At 38.9% G+C, this 9,762-nt stretch overlaps 1 protein-coding gene across 1 annotated transcript in view; it reads left to right on the top strand.

The window, feature by feature from the left end:
* The first annotated feature begins 358 nt into the window (after nucleotides 1–358).
* LOC107571118 (adhesion G protein-coupled receptor L1-like) overlaps nucleotides 359–9,762 on the top strand; it is a 37,061-nt gene continuing 27,657 nt past the window's right edge. Inside the window, exons 1-2 of the mRNA XM_016257393.1 lie at nucleotides 359–1,538; nucleotides 9,359–9,492. Coding sequence (XP_016112879.1) covers nucleotides 9,423–9,492 — 70 coding nt within the window. The 5' untranslated portion in view covers nucleotides 359–1,538; nucleotides 9,359–9,422. The remainder of the gene's footprint in view (nucleotides 1,539–9,358; nucleotides 9,493–9,762) is intronic.

Below are 9,762 nucleotides of genomic sequence, written 5' to 3'. Positions count from 1 at the left end.
TGCAAATTAATGAGAATTAGTTGACATGTAGTTGACATGTAGTTACAAAGTTACTTGTAGTTAGTAGAATGTCTAAAGTGGACTATCGAAATAAAGTGTAACCGAAAAACGTTATTTTTACAATATTAAAATTTGTCCTGTATTTTTAATAAAATAAATGCAGCCTTGATGAGCAGAAGAAACTCCTGTAAAAAGCATTGAAAATCTTTCTGATCCCAAATTTTTGACCGGTAGTGTGTGTGTGTATGTGTGTGTGTGTGTGTGTGTGTGTGTATATGACACAGAGAAGCATACAGAGAGAGAGAGAGAGAGAGAGAGAGAAGCAGGGCGTTCGTGTTCTCTCCATCAAAGCGTCGCGTTCAGGCTCGCGCATGCCGCATCCAGCACAGCACAAGCGCGGACAGCGTTGCTCTCCCGTCAGGAACCGGCGCGCGTCTATCATTGAGTAAATCGTTAGGTTCGGGTGAATTATTCTGTCGAAGCAGCGAGGCCTGCGCTGTTTTTCGGCGTGTGTCTCTATTGTATGCAGCAGCAGCAGCCGCATCTTCCACTGATCTGTTGCTATCTGCTGGGGTCTTCTGCATCTGTGCTCTGCTGCCATCTCAACATCTGCCTCCTCTCTTTCATATGAACCCCAATGCCCTGTTTAGACGAGGACATCTGCTCCTGTCGTACACCTGAATGTGAATGTAGCCGTTTTATTCGGAGATGCCAAACAGTGTTTTTAATCGTCGTGTAGCTATATTTGTGATTTCTTCATCGGCCATCGCTCGGCGCAGGCCGTGGGTTTAGTCACGGACCTCCAGATGTGTTTCTGCGCTAGATGTCGCGGATGCTGGTGATTATCGGTGCCATTTAATACGGATTTAACGCGTGCGCGGGGAGGGATTCTGCGTCCGCAGCAAACGATCGACGCATTTATTTTTCTCGATTTTTCCTTTTTAGTAATATGATTATTTTTTGGTTTCAATGAAAAGGGTCACCCTTTGTATTGTCGTGGTCGGGGAGCGGCGCCAGACACACAGTATATATATTTTTACCTCGGCTCAGTAACTTCTTATTAATATTCTAGCTCTTTCAGTGTTTAGTTTGCAGCAGAAGAGGATCACCCCCAGCTCATCGTCTCATTGCAATACCCTTGACGATCAACAGTTCATCGCGTAAATGCCTCTAAACCCGCGCGATTATTAGTCGGAGCGCGCGCAGATCTTCGCTTGCGCTCATAATGACTAATAAACCAAAGCGACTGTCGTCTTCACTCATGGATGCTCTTAATGTTGTATGTTGATTTGTCTTATCGACAGGGTCAGGAGACTGTATTCATATTGGATTATAGCATTGCCCGTGTTTATTATTCCTCCTGCGTGTTTGTGACTGAAGGGTGGATTATTCCCACTTTTGAATATCATGTTTTTGGTCCTTTATCGTCTGGAAAGATGGCAGCTGATTAAATTTTAATCTTGATGCATTCTGGCGACACTGGAGGAGAAGAGGAGAAGCGAGTGAATCGGGGAGGAGATGTAGGGTGGATACAGAAGGTAAGAATGACTGAATGAAGGAACAGTGTGTGTTCGGTTCAGTCCTAAACACACACATTTTCATATCACGGTCGATACACAACATCATTTCATTATACACGTTTACTTAAGTGAGCACAATTCTATCTAGTACTCTGGAATTTACAGAACAGGGTGGGTTAAGGTAAATTGGGACACTTGAGATGACCTATACACTATGCATACAGCCTATATTCATGTATTTGTAATTGTATGTATGACTCATATTTCCAATTAAGAACCGAATGCCACCCAAAATAAATGTTATTTTTGGCTTACATCTGAGGACACACACATACACATATAGAATATACACGCCATTGTGCATGCACATATCACTGTATGCACACACACACACACATAAGCGCACATTCTGCATGCACAGACCTATATATCATGCATGCGCACACACACACACACACACGTACGTTGTGGTCATTTTTCATTGCATGTAAATTGAGTTACAGGCCAAAGGCGAGCTGAACGCTGCGGTGCGTGAGTGGTGTGTAAATGCGTTGGCGCCACTGGCTGCTGGTGCATTCTGACAGACCTCCATCTCTCCATCTCTCCATCTCTCCCCACCCAACATCTCCTCCATCTCCCGCACACGCCGTATCTTTCTCCTGAGCGATGCATGAGCCCCAACTAGTGCATTTGGATACGCTTTAATTGAGCTAAATCTGGAAAAACTGTCCTCTTTGGGAAAATGATTCATAAATAAAACAATAATGCTTTCATGTTTTATTCTAAACATGGTGAATGTTTTCTTTTAGGGTTTGTGGTATTTTGTCTATATTAGTAAGTCTATGGTGCCGTATGTCCCCTTTAGAGAGATAAGTGTGTGTTCGGAGTTACTGGCTTACATTTTGAGGATAAATTTGTCTACAGAAGTGAGCTGAGTCTGACAAAACCGGGACATCATCGCTTGGTGAAAAATATGTTAATATTTATTTAGGTTTGATTTTAGACCATATAAGAACAATACAAGTCCTCGGATGCGTAGTTATGTCAATGTGCATGTGTTACTGTGTTTTACAGGCGGATATATGGAGAAGAGAGCGTGTGTTTATAAAGAAGCTCGTAATGATCTTGTGAAGACTCACGGATGGTTGAGCGAGCAAAGACTCAAATGCAAAGACATGCAAAAACACTGGTTACTAGTCAAAGCAAGTGGATGAAGAGCAGAAAATAATCTCGTATGTCACTTCTGTTGTTGGCTTATTGGTACCACAGTATATCTATAGATTCAGCCTGTGATGAAGAGGTTCATGCAGCTGTAGAATAATCTCAGACGTTTAGTCATTAATAGATAAATACATAGCAACAGACCAATTGACCCCTGAGCTGGTGGCCATTCATTTATCTATACGTTTGTGCCTGTATTTATAGCGTTAGATAAATAGGCATTATTTGTGTATCCTTCTTGCTTTGCCGTCTCAGCAGTTTTGAGTCCCTGTTGTTAAAAATACTTTCTCTTACCCCAGTGTAGTGTGCAGAAGCCATCTGTAAGCTGATTTCCGTGAGATTCGCTGTCGTTCTGCTGCGCTTTCAGAGCATTAGTGCTTGGGAAACCTGTTTGAGAACACTCATTATTTTTGCAGTTTTTTGGTGTTGCTTGAGGTGCAGAAACCCGGCAGTGGTTTAAATGTGTGTTGGATCTCTTAAGCTCTCATTATTTGGTCTGTTTTCTTAGGGACAATCACATTAGATTGTCTGCTAAACGTCTTAAATGTCACTCAGCCAGTCTGGAAAGTAATTTAGTCCTGAGTTATACAATCAAATTAAAACAGTGAAGAGCTGAAATAGGAGAATAATTATGTAGTCTGTTACCAATAGTGGTTGACAAAAATGGGTCTTTGTTAGAATAACGTATTTGCAGCGTTGCAATGTAAGTACATGTTTTGTTTTTTTTTTTTGCTTGGCCAGTTTTTTCGATGATTTAATGCTTTTCTATGTCTTAAGCGGAAGCCTTATGTTGGTGTATTTATTTATTTGGTAAGTAGCTGTGATATAAATGAGTCAGCCAGTCATTATTAAAAATAAACCCCTTTACCTCTGACTGGATACTAGACCTGATCCATCTGTTGGTGTTTATTTTGCTTTAATAATCCGTATTTGCATTGTTTTTTTAATGCATTTTATGCATTTGCTTCACTATCTGGTCTAGATTGTCAATTTAAAGACATGTTCATGTAAAATACTCATATTTAGACCGTTTAGTTTTGTCTACAGAGCTGCTGTTAATGCAGTTTTATGCAAAAGTCTTTAGTACGAAGGATTTTACAATTATGAGACACATAAATTCAGTCAAGTGTGTCTGAACTCACAGTTCATAATGTGCATAGCTTTGATATAATGCAATTTCAGACATAAATGCACATGACATCTTTTAAATTGAATGATTTTTGAAAACATTTATTTTATAGTTGCATGCTAGCAGTAGATTTTGTTTATCAGTCACAGACTGGCTGATAATCTAAATATGACCAGATGTATAGTCTACCATTAATCTTTTTATGCTGCTTTTCGGCTTCATTAGCAAAAGGCAACATGAACATGATGACTGTGATGTATTTTTGGTGAAACGTGCATGTGAGAAAATCAAAATATATGATCTTTTCTTTTTATTTGACTTCATCTGTGGCTTCTGTAGCTTCACGTTGACTTTCGGACGGACTGCAGCTGATCTGGTGTGAGTGAGTGTTGTGTGCAGCGCTGATGAGAGTGGTGTGTTTGTTTATGTCTCTAACACAGAGGGTGAATTATAGCAATTACTCCAGGCTGATTATTATACTGGTGCTTCGGGAAGCTCTTCAGATGAAGCTCTGCTCTGGTGTTTGGTTCTCGGCGCTCCACAAACGCAGGTTTTGATCACGACAGTGAATTCGTGTGCGCTGACAGACGAGGACGGCAATATTTGGCTGGATGTGGTCCACGTTTATCTCACAACACGCTTTCATCAACCGCTTCTGTTATCCATGAAAGTGCATCACAGCCGGACTTTAATTAGACTTTGACATTTAATTACACCTGGAGGCAAATTCATCTTTAATAGTCACTGAATAACGGTTGTGTCTCATGAATGTTTTCACAGATACATATACTGTGTTCATACACAATAATCTTTCATTTTTACTGATATCGATTAAACCTTAATTGAGTTATACCACATCAAAATGTATTCTGCTTGAGGATAGATCCTGAACAGAGGAGATATGGTTTGTTTTTCTATGTAGAACATACAATAATTAACAATAATAATTTCTGACAGCAAAAATGAAATTTGTCATAATTTATGAAGTGCGTGCATACAGTGTGGTAAATGCATGATACATTTCATATATGTGAATATATGAAACTGCACCAGGGTTAACTAAAACTAAAACCAAAGAGAAACACGTTAGTTACTTAAATAAAATAAAATATAAAAAATGAAAACTTTTAAACATTTCTCATTTTCATTTAGTTTACCCGGATGTAAAAAAGACTAAAAACCAAAGTTAAAAAAGCAAAAACTATATATACATTTATTTCTGTTATTTTTAATAACAATGACAAAAATACAAAACAATTTACAAAATTTTTTAACTAAAATAAAAAAAAATTAAAAGAAAAACTACAATAGTACCTCAGTGATGCTAACATAACACTGCACTGAATGTCCCATAATAGCGACCACTAATTTTAATAATAATTGTTCATAATTATTTTTAATAATTAATAATGTGTTTTTCATTTGTGTGTGTTTGTGTGTGTAAGGGTGTGTCAGCCTCCAGTGTTTTTGCTGGTACTAAATTAGAAGGTGTTATTTGCGTAAGTCACTGGGCCATTAGGGATCGTGTGTGTGTGAGTCTGTGAGTGTGTCTGTGTGCATGTGTGTGTGTGTGTGCATGTGTGTGTGTGTGCGTGTGTGTGTGCGTGTGCGTGTGTGTGAGTGCATGTTCACACTTTCACGTGTCACAGGTGTCAGTGATGTATATGTCATGTGATTAATACTGAGTACCTTTGACAAGAAAATACACTTTCAGTCTTCGTTCCTCAAAAATGTCATGTTTAATTGAATGTGTTACTTGACATGTCTTTGTAATTATTTGTGAAATTTACTAGCAGTTTCTGAGTGAAAATGACAAATTTTTTTGAGGTAAATCCTACACCATATTTTTTATCAGTGCACCTGTCAGACCATAAAGCATGTGAAGATGGCTAGTTATTATTGTATGCAGTATTTCTGTGCTTCAGCACACAGTCTGATGACTGGCTGATCTTCAGCTGTCGATCCGTGTTATGGCCGCTTCAGTTCATTCTGTGACAGAGAATAACTCTGTGTTCGAGGGTGTTGATGGCGTCTGAAGTGTGACTCTTGTATCTGTACAGGGCTGTGTGTGTGTGTGTGTGTGTGTGTGTGGTTTCACCTTTATTTAGTCCGTATTATGTTTCTGATTTCCATAAGGAGGTAGGGATCTAAATGTGTGTCCTCTTCATTTGGTTAGAATCAGTCAGTATGAACGTGTGTGTGTTTGTAGCTATACTTAACCATATTTAGGGGACAGATTTGTAACAGATGTGAGCTAAATCTGACAAAACCTCATTTTGAGGATGCCCTCATTTGTAATAACAGTATAAAAATAACATGCAGAAAGTTTTCTGTTAGTGTTTGTTTAGGTTAGGTTATGGTATTTAAAACTAGCTGTATATAAAAACAGTGGGAAGTCTATGCAATGACTTCATTTAGATAGATGAGTAAACGTGTGTGTGTGTGTGTGTGTGTGTGTGTGTGTGTTTGTGTGTGTGTGTGTGAGAGTGTGTGTGTGTGTGTGTGTGTGTGTGTGTGTGAGTGTGTGTGTGTGAGAGTGTGTGTGTGTGTGTGTGTGTGTGTGTGTGTGTGAGTGTGTGTGTGTGTGTGTGTGTGTGAGAGTGTGTGTGTGTGTGTGTGTGTGTGAGTGTGAGTCCAGTGTTACTGCTTACACCATTTTTAGGTTTGTTTTTTAACAAAAAACTTGGTCATTTATATTAATTTCGGTCCATTTTACACTCATTTAAGTGGCATATCATTTCTGTTGACAAAAATAAAATTTTAGTTGATGAAAATGTTAATATTAGAACATTTTCGAAATGTTAACAGATCAAACTTAAAGAACGTTTTCTTATGTATAAACACTGATTGCTCATAAAAATTATTTATGAATGTATAAACATTAATTACTTGTAAAACATAAATAAAAAATGTATTAATGGTTTACATTTATAAATTATATGAGAGTTATCAACATAAAATATAACTTGAAAAAGCTGATAATAAGAGCATGTAAACTGAATTATTATCTGTTGTTTAGAGGCTAATGTGAATTCTTCATAATGAGCAGACTCTCATTTTGCATTATAGCAATATGTGGCATATTTACAACACAGTTCTGAGTAGTATTGACTGCATTCACTTCAGTTTTTGCAAATATAATTAGTAATATTACATTTATCCTGTGGATAAGTGGATATTAATGTAGATACGGATCAAAAATTAATATAGGATGCATTTAACATACTTGTTGGATTACTTGCATGAAAAGTTTTACATTTTACTTCTAAAATCATTAGTAATATATTGTCTTGCATTGCTAATTTAATATATATATATATATATATATATATTGATCAGGAATCTAATGTGAAGCATATGGCTGCTTACTGAATTAATAAATAAAAATGGACATGCAATATTGAAATGAGTCTAAATGATTTTATTTTGTGAGAAGAAAGAGGGTGTGGAGCGATACAAGAGACATGAAACTAGCGCAGCGATGGAGGAAATCCAGTGATCAAGTGTAGCATAAAGTACAGCTGTGTACCATCACAGACCGCAGTGATTGACCAATCACAATCCAGCATTTATAACGTCTGTTATATTTCCATCAGCGATTGCAGTGTTTTTCTGCTATAGGCCGCGCTGAAGCCTGAGGCTGGATTTTAGCTCTGGTCCTGGTGCGAGCTGCTGCGCCTGGGGAAACGCTCGTGATAAATCGTCTGATTCCGTCTCCTGGGATCGGGAGTATTTTTGAAGCACCATCAATAGAGACGGAGCCCGCAGGGGTTTCACAGCACTGCTAACTGTGAAAAAGAAATGAGTCATAGATCATAGCAGGAAAAACCAGGCTGGACACACAGAACAGAGAGAGAGAAGCACAAATGAGCGAGAGATGCGAGTCTCCTCTGCCACCACCGCAGCGTTGCCATGGCGACTGTACGTCGAGAGACTGCCGCCGACCAATCAATGTGTGTGCGAGTCTGTCTGAAGGGATGCTGAATTACTGATCCTTAAAAAATGATTTTTTCCAGCGCACTCGCACACAGTCGTGATATTCACGCGTACACTGGACTGATTCAGTGAACTGCTGATCACTCAGTCAGATACCAGACTGTGTTTTAGCTCAGCTTATATATACTTATTTGCTTATTATGTTATATATAAGATCAGGATGAGTTTGTTTCTTCATCAGGTTTGTAGAAATGTAGCATTGCATCAGTATCTCAGCAATGGATGCTCTGCAGTGAATGGGTGCCGTCAGAATGAGAGTCCAAACAGCTGATAAAAACATCACAATAATCCACAAGTAACACTTCCTCCAGTGAAAAAGTGCATCTGCTGTTGTCTCTCACATCAAAATCCAGCCACATATTTGTTTAGAGCTGTGCTTGATCTGTGCAGATTTCTCTCCTGATTCACACCAGAACACTTTTTCACTGGAGGAAGAGTTATTATGGATTATGGACTTGTATTTTAGTTAAAAGCATCTTAATGCTGGGTTTGTTTCAGCTTTTGTCTTCTCCAGATGTGAACTGATGGACTGGAGTGCTGTGGATTATTGTGATGTTTTTATCAGCTGTTTGGACTCTCATTCTGACGGCACCCATTCACTGCAGAGCACCCGTTGCTGAGACACTGATGCAAAGCTACATTTCTCCAAATCTGATGAAGAAACAAACTCATCTACATCTTGGATGGCCTGCAAATTGTCATTTTTGGGTGAACTATTCCTTTAAACTAGAAAGATACTTAAACGTTGTGTTTGATTCGTTTGGCAGCAAATAACAAGATCCATGGATACTATACTATATTTTTTGTGATCTCAAGATTATATATTCTAGATATATCCACCCATAAGTTTATATGATAGTGTGAATCTATTTCAGTTGACTGAGGCTGCGGGATTGAGCTCAAACCTCACATGAACGCAGTATCGAGCCGCTCAGTTGCTCTTTTATCTGACACTGTGATCATTCGCGTCGGCAGCGGCTGGAGAGCAGCTCCTGCTATGACAGTACTGCAGCCTGATGATCAATAGATACGTCAATAAACAGCAATCGTATTAGTGTGAGCGCTGACCTTCTTCACTGCAATTAAAACACATTATCCTCTTGTGTGAATGTAAATGATGAACTACATATGATTTGAATTATATGAAAATAAGAGATTCTGATGAGCGTGTCGCAAATCTGATATAAGAGCATGAACCAATCAGCTTAGATACAGCAGTCGGGAAGTTATTTTTTATACAAAAAATACATGTAAAATAACACAAAACATATGCTAATTTGAATTAAAGTCATTTTATTTCAGACAGACTGGAAAACAGCGTTACAGGAGTTTTAGCATCGAGTATTTGAGTTTGGCTGTAAGAAACTGTCTTTTTGTTGTGACCTTAGAGTAACCCAGTGCTGAAGCTGTACTCTCATGTGGATCTTCAGAGCTGAGCGTTACTCTGTAATGCAATCAGACTGAATGGGGTCGGCCGTCTGTCTCTCTGCAGGTTCAGCTGACGTTACAGGAGACTGTCCCGCCCCTTTCACCTTGTCCGTTCCTCTGTCCTTACCATGGCGCTGTCACTCTGGATACTGTGGATGAGTCCTGTGTTGCTTAGCAACATCGCTCCCTCCGAACAAGGTGAGTTCTGCACCCTAAAACACCTGGTCTAGTCTCCGCCCCCTCAGACCTGGGAGCGATTCTATTGGCTGAAAGAACCATTGATGTGTTTTACTCAGATCCTAATTAAAAATCCTTCAATATCATATCACTATTTTAGATTGTGAATACCTCAGTCATTCAAGAACTCAACTTCAGACAGACAGACAGACAGACAGACAGACAGACAGACAGACAGATAGACACAGAGACGCACAGACACACAGACAGAGAGACAGACACACAGACAGA

This window comes from Sinocyclocheilus grahami, unplaced genomic scaffold (genome assembly GCF_001515645.1).
Source record: "Sinocyclocheilus grahami isolate Dianchi unplaced genomic scaffold, SAMN03320097.WGS_v1.1 scaffold1551.1, whole genome shotgun sequence".
NCBI lineage: Eukaryota > Metazoa > Chordata > Actinopteri > Cypriniformes > Cyprinidae > Sinocyclocheilus > Sinocyclocheilus grahami.
The sequence above is the reverse complement of the archived record's forward strand: the minus strand, read 5'-3'. Positions and strand labels throughout refer to the sequence as shown.